Genomic DNA, 14711 nt, shown 5'->3' on the forward strand with positions numbered 1-14711 from the left:
CACAGAGCATGTGTGTGGCTTTGTGTTGGTGGTAAGGTGGGTGTAGCGTGCAAAGCGTTGAATTGCATGCGTGTGTTTAGAGGAAAAGGTTCAGCGTCAGTATTTGAAGAGTTTCGTAGGAATGTTTCACTAAACACTCTGCTCATACACACACACACACACACAGACTGACAATATGCACATGGACTTCATATGTAGGGCAACAAATGGAGCAGTCGCACACCTCCTCCATACTGCTCTCTGAATGACTCAGTCACTACAGTTATTATGGTTTATTTTGGCTGCAATAATCACACCGTGTGTGTGTGTGTGTGTGTGTGTGTGTGTGTGTGTGTGTGTCCAGATGGCCTCTCTGTGCTGGCATGACTTCACTTCACTTCATCCACATACTGAACCTACACAGACATCACATCACATACCCGTCACAGCTGTCTCCACAACAACAGAGCGGTAAATGGTTATGTGAGAAATAATGTAACGTTTGGTAAAAACAGTCGCTTCCAAATTGACATTTAGACCAGTGGTTCCCAACCACCAACCATCAATCTGAGGGGTGACAGGATGATTTGAAAATAGGAAACAACAATATAATAAAGTAAAAGAACAATATTTTAAGAGCATTAACTTTACTAATACGCGAGTTTGTTTTTTATTTTATCAACTTCATTTAATGAGCTGTGCTCCTGTGAACACTCAGAGCTTCAGAAAAGGTTTTATACTCTTGCTCAGATCTCTTCCTCCTCAGCTTTATCATGTTGAACTACAGAGTTCCTCGGACTTGGACTTCATCGCTTGGCTTTTGTCCTGATTTGCGTTATGCTGCCCACACAGGTGTGTGTCTTTCTAAACCAATCGATTCAATATGACATTTTTGGTGGATGAAGTTGTAGATCCATCTCAAGGCCAATTAAAGCAAACAGGATGCACGTGACCACAGTTGGGACGAGCTGCACACTACTGTAAACAAGAGTTTTGCAGCTTTTTTCATAGATTTCATACATATACACATAAATTATAAATATAGAAATTAGCTAAAATGGCAAAAACACACACGCAGTACTATTGAAGAATTGTCATTATTGCATCTAGTTCAATGAACAAAAATGATCATTGGTGTCTATTAAAATCCATTTAATTAAATCTGCAATGTAAAATGTAAAACTAAAGGGATCTGGCTATTTTCTGAAGCAACTTTATATAAAATGATCATTTCTATCAGGAGATGTGTTTGTAACAAGGTACAGTGAGTGTGTGAGAAACTACTCAACAATGTTTCAATGCTGCCATCCACTGTCCACTTAGGATATTGCATGACTTTGAATTAAAACTCAGCAGTTTCTAGAAACATCACCTTTATTTCATAGATTTGTTCAACAGAAAAGTTCTGATCATTATTAACCCTCCTCCCTCTTCAAACCACATGTGCTTGGTTTCACAATTAAAGGTACATAACAGGAGATAATAAGTTGTACCATCTATACATCCATACCAAGCTTTGGATGCCAAATAAAAACGGCCACAGTGATTTGGGGACACATTGACAGATTGTCTGCAACAATATTATTCAACCTTTCACTCAGTTTTCATTCAGCCACTCACACAGGAGACCTTGTAGAAAATAGTAGAACATCAGGCACCACATAAAGAGTCACAGGTTTGCTCTGATCACAGCTCTTCTTTGCCCTTCTGAGAGTCTGACGTTGCGTCAGCGTTCACCTTCTTGGAGGCAACTTTTACTGTCTTTTTTGCAGCTGGTTTTGTGTCCTTCTTGGCCACCTGCTTAGCTTGTGTTTTTACTGTCTGTTTTCCATCTTTTTTAGCAGCAGGTTTGACTTTTGTCTGGTCTCCTGTTTTGGTCTTAGTGCCTGTTGCTGTTTTGCCGGCTGGTTTCGTCTTTGTTTCATCCTTCGGCGAGTCAACCTGTTTGTCAGCCGGCATGTCTGTCTTCTGCTCAGCTGGTTTATCGTCTTGCTTTTTATCTGCTGTCTCCTGGTCAGCTGCTGCTGGATCTGTCTCAGTGAACCCAGGATTCACGGGGGTGGAGAACATCTTTAGCAAATCCTGAGCTTGGATTCTCTCCTAAAGAAGTAAAACAAACAACAACAAGGAATCAAAATACCAGTGACACTCGTTCTGTCATTTGATTTTTTATCTGTACATGTGTATTTATAGAAAACCTTTCATGCAGAGTATCAGCAGCTGTGTTGATTTTACAGTTAAACCACTGTTTTCCTTTGCAGTAAGTACTATTTCTGAATTCATTAATACACTATAATATTTGCTATCAAATATACCAAAAGTGAAAGTACTCCTTATGAAGAATGGCACATTCACATTCATGGTTATTATATGACTGTATTGTAATTATTGTACAGATGTGTGTGACATGTTCGTGCTGCAGAGGCTCACTACTCTATATTCTATACTACTCTATACTTTTCATAAGACTTTTTAACATAACATATCCCAGCATGAAGAACAACAGTTCTTCGCCCATCACGTTGTATGTTTAATGGGTTAAGACAAGAGGAGACGAGAAGGATAATGAGTTGTTGTTCTTCATCAGCTAAGAATAAATTGCTTTGTTGATATTTGTGACTTTGGTGAAAATCAGATCCCGTTTCATAACTAATGTCATTAAAACTCACCATCTATTTTTAACACTAGTATTTTAGTAATAATTTAGTAATAATTAGTCAGTACCAAGGCTCCAAACTGGCTGTTGGTGAATGGGTCTTTGGCTATTTATTTAATTGTCTGACCTGCACAACAGAGATTGGTTTGATTGTCAGGGACAGTTGAATATGTTAAATGTGTATTTTTATACACAGGCTACAGGACCATCTGACCTAATGCATATTTTATTAGATATTGATCCAATAATTGTTCCATTGAGAGATAAAGCTTGAAAAAGAAAGTTTGATAATGAATCATTGATTAGTATACTGATGTTAGTCGGCACAGATTATGCGTACCTTTTCTTCATGAGCAGGGTCCAGGGTGAACCACAGCGCTACAGCACATCTCTGCCCCTTTGTGACAGCTCTGACACCGTGGGGGTTTTCTTTCCCTGCTCCAAACCCAACCACACGGCCACACTGCGGATGCACCTCAGCCTAGACACGTCCAGTAACATAGAACATAAGACATAAAACAACTAACAGAGAAGCAGGAAACGTACAGAACAGTACTGAAACATGGTTTTGAAAACAGACTGTGAATAGTTACCGTGACTGTTTTGGCATCAAGCTCAGTGAAAATGAAATCTCCTCCTTCAAAGTCATCATTTAAATAAAGGATGGCACTGCAGAGCAGGGGGGACATGATGGGATGTTATGTGGGTGCTAGTCATCAGGGATAGACTCCATAGTGTTTTTCTGTGTGTGTGTCACCTGTAGTCCCTGTGTGTGTATGCAGGAGGCTCCTTTATGCACTCGTTGTGCTCAGAGACCAGCAGGCAGTTGTCTGCATGAACAGGGTGACTCAGGTCCTTGCGGTCCTCCTGCTTCTCTAAAGTTCAACAAGACAGACACAGGGTGAACAGTTCAGGCCCCGATCAATCCACTCAGCTTTATTTTAGTTTAAAACTTCACAAATCAATATTTCCACAGTAACAGTGGATCAACCACTGTCCTCTCCCAGTGAGAAGGAAAATATAGACAGTATATACAATATACTGACCTGGCAACAGCAGAATCTCACTAACAAGCTCCTCAGCACTTTCATACTTTATTCTTTTCTGTAGGTACTCCACTCACCTTTATACTGTTTTATGAATTATGACTCACCTGTGCAGCTCCCCTCAGCTCCACAGAGCCAACTGTCTGCAGACATGTTAGCCACAACACTTTGTATAGTGATAATAAGTCAGTGTTGTGGTTACAGCTGGTTCTGCTGCCCCCATGTGGGCAGAAACCAAGGAACGCAGCTTTAACTTAGAGAATATTTTAATTTGAATTTAATGATGCTGCATCTTTGTTTATTTATTTTTGCCTTGCCATGTCTTTTGCTTTCTGTCTGTATGTATAAGTAAACGTGCAGATCAGTTTCACATGTTGTCTATGAAGATTTTCAGTCATCCAGGTCATGGTTATTCCAAAATTGCTGTTCGGTATCAACTGGACTTGTTTTACGGTCTTGAAGACGCCAGCCAGTAAGGAACTGGATAGAAGGCAAAACGTCTTAAAGAACTTAAAACAAGTCCAGTTGATGCTAAACAGCAGTTTTGGGACAGCTCGCGTTCTGAAAAGGTGAGCTGTTAATAGACAGGTCCTAAAACCTGCCACTGTTATGCAGTCCTTAGAGATCTCAAAAGTGCTTCCTACATAAGGGATGAGGAACAAAAACGACGGTGCAAAAAGATATGAAAGTTTGTAAACTGCAGCTCGAATTATACTCACACAAAAGAAAAAAGAATGAAACTCCACGATATCATGTCAGATTTCGATTTAGTCAGATAGTTCACTTCCATGACTACTGCCTTTAAAAATTCTTGAAGCCAGTATGAAAGGAGAATATCGTGCTCTGCAATGACTTCAAGACAGACTCAAAAGGTTTAGTCTTCTTATAGTATTGTTGGGTTTAGACTTCCACAAACAAATTTAGAACATGTGCAACAAATCTCCGATCTCACTATCTTCATTTGGAATTCGGACAGTCCAGTCCTACAGCGTGCATCTTCCTGACTTACCATCGATGGCGGAGCGACAGACCAGGTGGGAGTATGAGAAGTAGAGCGGCGTTTCCAGGACGAAGTACGACTCCAGCACCTTCCTCACCTTCTCGCTCAGGTCGAAGAACAGACGTGCGCTCTTCAGCGGAACCTTCCCCTCCTGTCCCAGCTGTGGGAGGGGGAGCAAGCACAAGGAGGAAATCAAAGTGGGTTTCATCACCACCTCCATCTACTGACTTTTAGAAACCGTGCGTGATTGTTTTGTAACAAAAGCATTTTTCATGATTCAAACTTTATCTGCAGACCTTGACAGCCTTCAGGACGGTGACTCCCTGGAACGTCTCACTGGGGGAGTGTGGGGAAGGACGCCCCCTGTAGCCATCGCCTTTTAGCGCAGCTGCCTGTGAAATATAGACAGGACATACCTGGATTGGTTTTGACTCCAACCACCTAGAAGCGTCTTTGAGGATCTGGAGTTTGTAAAAACAACTCCACATGTTAGAAATAGTCGCCATATACTTGGAGTTAAGATATTTCCACCTAGTGGTTACTAACCAATCAGAGAAGGTCAATTATTTCTGCTTGACTGGGGAGTTTTGTAGATCTGTGATTTCATAAGAGCCTCATGCTACTACTAGCTTGATTTCCAGAAGTTTGCATAATGTAGTTTCATTCTTTAATCTTATGATAACTCACGTTGGAGAGGCGGTGCAGCTCCCTGCACTCGTCATCACTGATCACTCCGTCCAGCAGCACCCGCTGAGATCCGTTCAGCTGCTTGGACGTCATGGTCACCTTGATGTTATCAAACTGCAGAGTGCCACCTAGAGGAAAAGAGTCACAGGATAGTAAGAGTTGAACCTTCTTCTGAAAGCCAAGACTAAATCCTAAAGCTGTCTGGAACAAATTCACAATCATCTCCTAGTAGTCTTCTGACTGACTACTAATCTTTACCTTCTTGTGGTGCTATCATCTTGGCCATATCTGAAGAATCCTTCTTCTTCTCCTCAACCAGAGTCTCAATCTCCTTCATCAGGCTCTCTATTTCCTCTGTGATCCTCGCTGCAGTCTGTTTGTCAGCTCTGACACACACAGGAAAAGAGAGTGGCCATAACATCACATCACTAACATCACATCAGTGTGCAAAGTCACACTTGCAGTGCATAAACCCTGGTGTGGCAGTGACGTCAATCTTACTTCTGCTTGTCTCTCAGTTTCTTGGGCATGGCATCTTCAGGAGTCCACGTGTCCTGAGGACAAAAGACAGAGCAGAGTCAAATATCAAATACGCGCTTATCTTATCTGGGAATATCGGACTAGTTCCAAATGGTTTATTCACTCACTGGATCTACAAAGGTGATCCCAAAGGCTTCATATCCGAAATAGAGCAACTCTTTCTCCAGTATGGACCGCTGAATGTACTGCTTCACCACCTGGGGGTAAAACATAACAAGTTGTACCATAACTGCATCTAAAAACAACTCTCTCTTACTCTACAGATACTGTCCAGCTGCCAGAATCTATGAGTGAAGCTGTGACTGGTGTCACTTTGGTACCCTACACACTAAGTCATCAGTATTGATCCACAGTTCCATTTACCCAATATAAAACTGTGTTATCTGGACATTTGGTGCCTGGGGCAATACTAATTGTACTTATTACTCCTTCTTCTTCTTCTTTAAAAAGCAGCGATGTTTATGAGCTTTAGATTACCATCAGTAGTTTCTTAATGTCTCTTTTATACCCTTGAGTACATCTAAGTGCTAATGGAGGCTGATTTACTGCTTGCCCTTATGGATGAAGACAACACCCTGCTAGAAATATCTGCACTTACAGGAAGGCTCTTTAATGAAAGCCTCTATAAAACTAAATGCTGTACCTCTCTGGCTGCTATGGTTTCTGCCTTGTCCTCGCCCAGCACAGCTGAATAATAAGCCAGGTTCTGGTTCATCACCTCATCGTCAGGGTGGAACAACAGAAAGGTCTTAGCACACTCTATGGCCTGCTCATATTTCTCACCTGCAGAGGGGGACAAAAGAAAGACATAGAGATAAGGTCTTAAATAATTCTTCAGTTTGATTATTTGTTAGTAAATTGGAGTAAAAGTTCATTTTATTGGGTTTCTTCTTTAAAACTATCTATTTAGAATGAATATTTTGTAGATTTCCTGTGAAATCAGAGATATTCACTTCTAACACATTTCGAATGAGGCTCGCTCTTCTAACTAATCCTGCTTGAAAGGCGACAGTGAATTGTGTTTGCATTTGAACAGCAGTGCCAAAGTCCTGGGAAGCAAATAAGCCCACAGATATATATCGAAAGTGCAATGATACATCGACACACTTTATCGATGGAGCATTGCTTCTCACTTTGGCTTCTCTATTTTGGTTTTTATGGAAAACTAGCAGGACAAAGCAACAGCTGTGTGTAAAAGATTTGTGCAAAATGCAGCACCAGCATGTTCATCTATCCTCAATGTGCTTACTGTACAGTAGCTGTGACACTGACAAAGCTGCAGGCCTGGAAAACAATAATCATAATCCAAAGTAATGAACAGCAAGTCAACCATCTGGTTGTGTAGAATCTTTGGCCGACAGAGTGAGTTTGGGCTTTTAGGTAGTGGCGATGGCGCGTCGCTCTAAAAGAAGGAGGCCTAGATTTATAACACCAGACAATAGAGCTCCAGTACATCTCTCCTATTTTGGGGGATTTCATTCCACTTGATTTCACAGGTAAAGCGGATAAAAGCGCACAGAGGCACAGGCTACAAAACACACTCACTGTTGTAGTAGGAGAACTGCAGGTAGTTGAAGTGTGAGGGGAGGAAGTCCTCAAAGGGCTTGTCTCTGCCAGCTGTAGAGGCCAACTCCACCGAGCAGTGCTGCTTACAGTTCAGTACCTGCACGTAGTGATCTGGCACACACACGGAACATCTAATTTTACTCCTCCACATGAATCACCTGTGTACAAATAAAAACAAGGATGCAGAGTCTCACCTGTCATGGTCTGGAACAGGTCTGCACTGTACTCCATGTAGTTGTAGCCGTCGTAGTTGTATGCTCCCTCGCACAGAGCTCTGCACTCCTGGTCCGCTTTAAAATACTCATCTACTGCCACTTCGAAGTGTTCGCCGGCCAGCTTGAACGAGTCGTCGCTGTAGTAGCGCTTTGCCAGCAGGAACTCTGCCTGAGGAGAGAGTGTGAGGATTCTCAAGGTAACAGAATTGGTTCAGGTTCATTTGAAATCATCTTTAGGCCTAAGTTCAATTTAACATGTTATAACAGCAGTAATAAGGCAGAAGGTAGAAGAAACAGATTATCTAGGTCCTGTTTTGCTTTGACAAACATATTCTCCACTTCCTTTGCAGCCATCACACAACAGGACGAGAGATTCAAACCACTTAACAACTTTGGATACGTTTAATTGGACAAACACACAAAATGTAAGCAGCGTGTAATTAATATGTCGGATAAGAAGGCCGGTGGACAGACAGGGCACAGGATTAACTCACCATGTGTGTCCTGGCCTCCAGGTCTTTGAAGTCCTCCTCCTGTACTCCTGCCATCATCCGGTAGTAGTCCAGGTTCTGTCTCATCTCCATGTGATCCGGGTTTGCCAGGAAGAACGTGTTGGCAGCTGCCACCGCCTTGTCCAGCTTATTGATCTGAAATAACAGCCGGGTGTTCAGATTGTTGTCTGTACTGTCATTTGTACATCTGAATTTAACGGAACAGTGAATGCATTCACTTTTATTTGGCACTCTGGAGCATCCCATCACTCTCATGTCTTCACCCTGAAGAGTTACCATACTGTGCTCTTTGTGTGCACAGTTTTTTTTATTTAAGATTATTCTACACATCCACACTTCATTGTGCTGCTTTCAGGTTCTCTGTGAGAGTCGTACTTTTCAGTACTCACACAGCAACAGTGTGATTTGCTTTTTTCACTTAGAGTCAGTGTAAAGAACTCTTATTTCCCATATGGATTGAAACAGCACAAACATCTACGTGCTCACGTCACACTGAGAGCAGCTGACTCCACCTTAAGACGTGGCATGGAGGTCCTGGTCGGGGGGGTTGGGGCATCTACAGTTTTCAGCAGAGTTCAAACTAACATGTTAAAGTTTTTCCTTACTGGTACTACTAGGTAACACTACTAACTAGTCCCCCCCCCACACACTCTCTCTACCTTGAAATAAGCCACTTGTAAGTAGTTGTAGGGGCTCCTCTTCTTGAACTCCAGCTCCACTTCTTCACCGACTTTATGCAGGTTCGCTGAGCCCAGTTTCTCGGTCTCGCAGGAGTTCACACAGTCCGCCCGTTTCAGGATTTTCTGGAAGAAGCCCAGATCCTCCACAGAGCCGGCCCCCGGTACAGGAACTCCTAACCCGGCCAAAGGCTCCCCGAAAGCGGTGTGGTTGGCGCAGCTCAGCCGGCACTGAGCCTTGGCACTGCGCACTGTAGCTTTGTTCCGGAGCGCCTTCTCCATGTTCAGGATGACCGACAGCCAGTCCCCCTTGTAGTAGGCTTCCACCGCCGTGTCGAAGAGGAAGTCATACGGCTCCACAACAAGGTTGGTGTCCGACGCGCACAGCGGCAGAAGAAGGAACATGTGGAGAAGCGCATAACGCAGCTCCATGATGCTGAAATGTCAGGACAGGAGCCTGGAGCTGAGACTACAGGAGCTGAGACTACAGGAGCTGAGACTACAGGAGCTGAGACTACAGGAGCTGAGACTACAGGAGCCGAGACTACAGGAGCTGAGACTACAGGAGCCGAGACTACAGGAGCTGAGACTACAGGAGCTGAGACTACAGGAGCCGGCACAGAGGAGGGGGGGTCACTCTGTGGAGGTGGAGTTTGAACAGTTCCACCCCTCCATCCTCCACACACACACACACACACACACACACACACACACACACACACACACACACACACACACACACACACACACAGTGGTGGCACTTTTACTAAAGCATTTCACAGACAGGGGAAATCAACAGGATCTCTGCCTTCAGGACCTGGATGTTTGTTTTAACTGGCTTCAACCAAGTTGGAGCTGAAATGTAGTATGAAGTTCATTAATGACAAAACACGTCATTAACACTGTGCAAATTAAACACAGAGCTGTGAGGCAGTTTGTTACCTCACATATCTAATTCATAGTGTGGAGGGGTCCAGCAGCACTGGCCTCAGCTCCATCCTGTGGAGCATCCCATGTGTATTTTCTGAAGTACTGTGATCAAATAGAGGGTGACTTTAATCTCTTTCTGCTTTTCCTCCACTACAGTTCAAAGGGAAACACTGCCATCACTTCCTCAAAGACTGAGTTCTTTTTTCCTGGCTTCCAGATGGATTTCCTACTAGCGAGCTCAGAGCTGAAATGTATGAAAGATCAGCGATGACAAAATGTAGCATTCAAAAATGTAAAAACTCTTATTAGTTTATTGTGGTCCACATGCTCTAAATAAGTCCTACGCTTTGCCACAGTTGTCATGTAGTTTGTGCATGCATTAGATTTAACCTGGAAGTGAAGCCCTGGCCTGCTGGAACATGCTATAAGTAGCTTCAGTCTACTTCCACAGCTTTCATGTGCCTGCAGGTCAACAAGTCGAAAGTTAGACTCAGTCTTGACTTCAGTCACTTTACCTTTGCAAGAAACCCAGTGTTGGTATTTTCATCCCTTTGCACATCACAGTATATTAGTGATGTCACTAAATATGATGTATTACACTGTGCAAAACTTAACCAAGAGGAATTCCCTGTTTTAATTGAAAAACATATAATGGTACCATAAATGTATATATTTATATCTATATATATTATATATATCCCAAAACCGTTTTGAACTGTTGCATTTAATCCTCTTTACCAACATAGCTTCCAAAAAGAGATCAGGCAGTAGCTATTTCTTATCCTCTGAAATCTTACCTTTAGACCTTTGAAGGGCTTTGGTAACAGCAGTATCTGCTCCATCCAGTGGCCAGAGGTGGTAAATAAAAGTACATTTACTGAATATCTGTACTTCTCCTCCACTACATTACAAAAGGAAATGCACTTCACACCACCACATTTAGCAGATTTAGTTATCACTTCCTTGAAACAGATGCTAATTCTTATAATAATAAAATAAAGGATGATGTATTACTGTGGATTAATGACCTGTCAGTACATAAAGTGGTTAGAAGCAGATCCACTGTTGCCAGCTGTTGTTTTTGTCCCACATGTCATAGAGATATCTGGTCCTGATGTTTCTTTCATTAATTTCTATAATTCTTTTCAGTTTGAAAGTTTTTGTCAATCTGAACTGTCATATCTTGTTGTCAACAACATCAAATGGTACAACACCAAATAGTGTTTAACATACACTGTTTTCTAGCAAAAAGAGATCATCACAGCAACAGTGGAGTCAACAAACAAACAAAAAGCACCTAATATAATAGCAAACTCATAACAACAGCACATTTATTTTTCAAGGTTAAGGCCATGCCCCTCCCTCCTCCTGCCTTCTGGGCCCTAACGATGGACCCGCTGTCAATGTCACTCAGGTCCATTCCTCTTGTCATCTTAATCCAAAATTCAAAGAGTAGTTAGTTAGATTACATATCTTAAATAAATTATACAGGTCATGTAAACAAACGCATCTGACCTCAAGTTGGCAGCAAATAAATGGAGATCGTTGGACTTGAAAACGAGTGAACTAAAACGAACAGAGGAAGACAGTATTTAATTTTATTTTAATTATGTAGAAGGTTAAAGGGATGAATGCTACACTACATTGTTTCATAGGAAATGTGACTAGGTTTAAGAGCACAGAGATGTTGGCATGTTAGCATCTACAAATCCACTAATTTATCAAACCCAACACAACAGTCACCTTCATCTGACAGATTAGTGTCAGGGTTAATAAAAGCACGCTGTTACTTACTGTGGTGGCACGATGTGCACATTAAACTTGATCCTAGAAGAAGAAGTTGTTGTTGTTGTTTTTGTTGTTGTTGTTGTCGTTGTTGTTGTTGTGCACAGCGCCACTTGCAGTTGTGGAGGGACTTGTTTCAAACTAACATCGACTATTTAATTAAAGAAACAAAAACACATGCATATATTAGCCCATATATTTGGACTACTTTGGTTTCTGTGCTGTTGTGTTTGAATTTCATTGACCTGTAAGTTAGACGTTTTTAATTTCAGGGAAACCTGTTCCACGTGGTTAAGACAGGCTGCATCTGCATAGGTTACTTAAACAAGCCACAGCTGAGTCTTCAAAGAAAGAAGAGAGAAGAACTGCTCTTTATAGATCCTGATCATGTATGATCATGTAGGAATGAACTGCATTCGTGCCAGTGATTTCATTCACTTGGTGTTTTGCTGACTGGGAGTGCAGACTGTTTAACCTGTCGTTCCCATCAGCCCCATTAAAGGAGCTGGACTGACTGGAGAACATGTTTTTAAGTTTCAGCTCAGCTGGTGGCAGCGTCTCCGCATGTGGGCTGGTCATTATTTAGCATGATTGAAAACAAACTCAAATTTATCATCGTCCTGAAATATAAAAGACTCTACATAGGCATCAGGTTTCTATAATATATACTGTAAATGATGTCCACATATAACGTCCCAGTCATGTATAAATTCTATATGAGCGTGTCATTTAAAAGTATTTTATACAGGCGCACATCAGGACTACTATAGTGTGTAAACGGGGCGGAGATTAAGGACCCAGTGATGTCGCCGGTATTTTGGTTCCTCTGGTCAAGAAGACAGAGTTTAACGACTGAAAGAGGATGGACAGGACGGTCAGCCTTCCCAGTCAGCCCGACAAAACCACCACAGGTGACTGAAATTAACTTGTCTTAACTGAAACCTCATGTCAAACGCTACATACAAGCTGGGCACGTTGTTTAAAGTTGACGGTATCTGTAAGGATGACTTCGGTGTAACAACTACAACTGCACACTGTGAAATTGATGCCTTACGTGTAGGATGTAGCGCGTAATAACACTTATACTATGTGAGTTATTGTTTCTTCATAGATAACGTTAACTTGGTTAATGTGGAAGTTGCAGCAGAGTCACTTATGCAGTAGTTGTGTTAGCATTAGCAGCCAAGTTCCAGATTATTTGGTTACATATAACGTTATGATGTAACTATGCCGTAACTGTACCTGCCTGATTTGTGCAGTGACGCTGGTTGAGAGCTGCAGCGCCCCCGGCGGCCTGGAGCTGGTCAGCTCCTACCACACCAGCAGAGTGGGAGACCCCATGGACCTGGTGGCCCTGGCTGCACAAGTGCAGAAGGTGTGGACAGCGGTTACATGTGAAATCATATTCCTACTATCGAGTTGTACACAGCAAAAGAGTCCAGAAAATATTTGTACGGCTCTTCTTCTTATGATTATTAATATTTTTTCAGGGGGATGATTTTATTAAAGCCAATGCTTGCAACAAGCTGACTGTGATCGCTGACCAGATCAGATACCTGCAGGAACAGGCAAGAAAGGTATCAGTAAAAACACCAGAGTGGAAACTGTGTAGCTGCTCTTTTTAAAATAATGCTTTACTTTCAGACGTGTTTGTACCATTACCATTGTGATTATAAAGCCAGTACAATCTCACAGGGCAGTGTCTGAATTAGACTGGGTTTGATAATCTGACATTACTCTGTAAAGCCATGATAGTATTTAAGTTATTTTCTCTCTTTCCAGGTTTTAGAAGAGGCTAAAAAAGATGCCGACCTGCACCACGCTGCCTGTAACATTGTGAAAAAACCAGGCAACATGTATTACTTGTACCAGCGGCCATCTGGACAGAAATACTTCTCCATCATCTCTCCTAAGGTCAGCACATATGTCTGGCAGTTATAAAACACCAGCACAGTAGCTGTTACCTAATATCCCCTGAGGGAGACTTCTGCATAGATAACGCATGTGAATGTGCAACACCTGAAAGAATGTGCATGTCATATTGACAGCTTGAGGAGATGGGTGTTCAAAGTTCACAGGACCCAGCAGGGAGCTGACAGTGAGCAAATAAAGACATTAGAATAGTGCATTTTTTTACATTTTGTTGCTGCAAAATGCCAAACCTAACGCTTAGGTGACTTTGTTTTTCTGGTGCACCCTCTTGAACCAGTCACGTAATTTGTGACCGTAGACTCTTAAGGCTTAATAAATCATATTCATATTAATGAACCAGTATATATACAGTATGTGCTGGAAAAGCCTCAGCTGAGGTGCTCTTGCTGTAGTGAAAACCACAAACACCCTCATGACATGTTCTCTTTGTCCTCTTCTCTGAAGGAATGGGGCCCGAGTTGCCCTCATCCGTTCATTGGTGCATTCAAACTTCAACACGACATGTCATGGACTCCTGTGGACGAGGTAGAGAAGAGGGACGCAGAGATCGCCATCATGGACAAGTTAATCAGCCAGCAGACCACCTTACCGTGTCATCCAGGACCCAACTTCAAAGGCCTTTCTGAATAAAGGACTGGGACTTTATAAAGGACTTGTAATGGAGGCTAACTGTAGTCTTACTGGACAGTTTGGAGGAAAATCTAAACATGGACTGGAAAAAGGACGGCCTTCAGTGCATAATTACTATGAGTTTTAGTTTGAATACAGTTGCAGCCTCTGGGATAACTTTCTAAAACTATATGATCAAGTTGGGTGTTTTAAGTTCTTAGTGTAATAGCTTTTATGGAAACTGTCTTACCTCACGTTTTAGACAACTGTGTTAACGCTGCTCTGTGGTTTTCTAGTAAATAAGTGCAGTTTACATTCAGTGCTTCTCACCGAAATAAACTGCCTGTATCCTTGAGGCTGGAATTAAATGTGTAGACGTGCATCGTTTGTTGTCGTTTTACCAGAACAAGCTAGTAACTTGTGTTTTTGACACTTCCAAACACACAAGTGCTACTATTATCTCCACAGAGCACCTTTAATTTCAGACTGCTCACATGATTTTTGGTTCGTGGATTCTAACTTTGATTTTGTTTTTAGAGCTTACCTCATATGGCAGAACAATACAACCTCTGTTGAA

At 42.1% G+C, this 14711-nt stretch overlaps 2 protein-coding genes and 1 long non-coding RNA gene across 3 annotated transcripts; 1 reads left to right on the forward strand and 2 right to left on the reverse strand.

The window, feature by feature from the left end:
* Window positions 1–1341: 1341 nt before the first annotated feature.
* Window positions 1342–9385, reverse strand: p3h1 (prolyl 3-hydroxylase 1). The gene is made up of 15 exons (XM_026344722.1): window positions 8861–9385; window positions 8184–8336; window positions 7669–7858; window positions 7454–7585; window positions 6552–6691; window positions 6016–6105; window positions 5870–5922; window positions 5627–5754; window positions 5369–5496; window positions 4978–5073; window positions 4691–4841; window positions 3393–3510; window positions 3229–3304; window positions 2976–3116; window positions 1342–2079 (listed from the first exon to the last, which is right to left on the reverse strand). The coding sequence occupies exons 1-15, from the start codon at window positions 9308–9310 to the stop codon at window positions 1666–1668; spliced, it is 2460 nt and encodes an 819-aa protein (XP_026200507.1). The 5' UTR covers window positions 9311–9385; the 3' UTR covers window positions 1342–1665.
* A 1740-nt stretch (window positions 9386–11125) lies between these two features.
* LOC113151775 lies at window positions 11126–12113 on the reverse strand. The gene is made up of 3 exons (XR_003297814.1): window positions 11839–12113; window positions 11603–11744; window positions 11126–11374 (listed from the first exon to the last, which is right to left on the reverse strand). It is a non-coding gene; the product is annotated as an uncharacterized LOC113151775 (long non-coding RNA).
* Window positions 12114–12376: 263 nt separating this feature from the next.
* Window positions 12377–14694, forward strand: c5h1orf50 (chromosome 5 C1orf50 homolog). The gene is made up of 5 exons (XM_026344660.1): window positions 12377–12504; window positions 12853–12968; window positions 13084–13170; window positions 13376–13507; window positions 13970–14694. Exons 1-5 carry the CDS (start codon window positions 12456–12458, stop codon window positions 14153–14155), a joined length of 570 nt encoding a protein of 189 aa, XP_026200445.1. The 5' UTR covers window positions 12377–12455; the 3' UTR covers window positions 14156–14694.
* Window positions 14695–14711: the final 17 nt, after the last annotated feature.

The sequence above is a fragment of the Anabas testudineus genome, chromosome 5 (assembly GCF_900324465.2).
Source record: "Anabas testudineus chromosome 5, fAnaTes1.2, whole genome shotgun sequence".
In the NCBI taxonomy this organism is placed as follows: Eukaryota; Metazoa; Chordata; class Actinopteri; order Anabantiformes; family Anabantidae; genus Anabas; species Anabas testudineus.

Bases quoted from the DNA above. Each gene is read 5' to 3' on its own strand.
- p3h1 (XM_026344722.1), bottom strand. From the start codon at position 9,310: ATGGAGCTGCGTTATGCGCTTCTCCACATGTTCCTTCTTCTGCCGCTG. The intron at 5,497-5,626 runs GTAAAGATTAGT...CTTTTCCTCTAG, and splicing joins GATGATAGCACCACAAGAAG to GTGGCACTCTGCAGTTTGAT. The intron at 3,511-4,690 runs GTAAGTCAGGAA...GTTGAACTTTAG, and splicing joins CTGTCGCTCCGCCATCGATG to AGAAGCAGGAGGACCGCAAG.
- c5h1orf50 (XM_026344660.1), top strand. From the start codon at position 12,456: ATGGACAGGACGGTCAGCCTTCCCAGTCAGCCCGACAAAACCACCACA. The intron at 12,505-12,852 runs GTGACTGAAATT...TGATTTGTGCAG, and splicing joins GCCCGACAAAACCACCACAG to TGACGCTGGTTGAGAGCTGC. The intron at 12,969-13,083 runs GTGTGGACAGCG...ATATTTTTTCAG, and splicing joins TGGCTGCACAAGTGCAGAAG to GGGGATGATTTTATTAAAGC.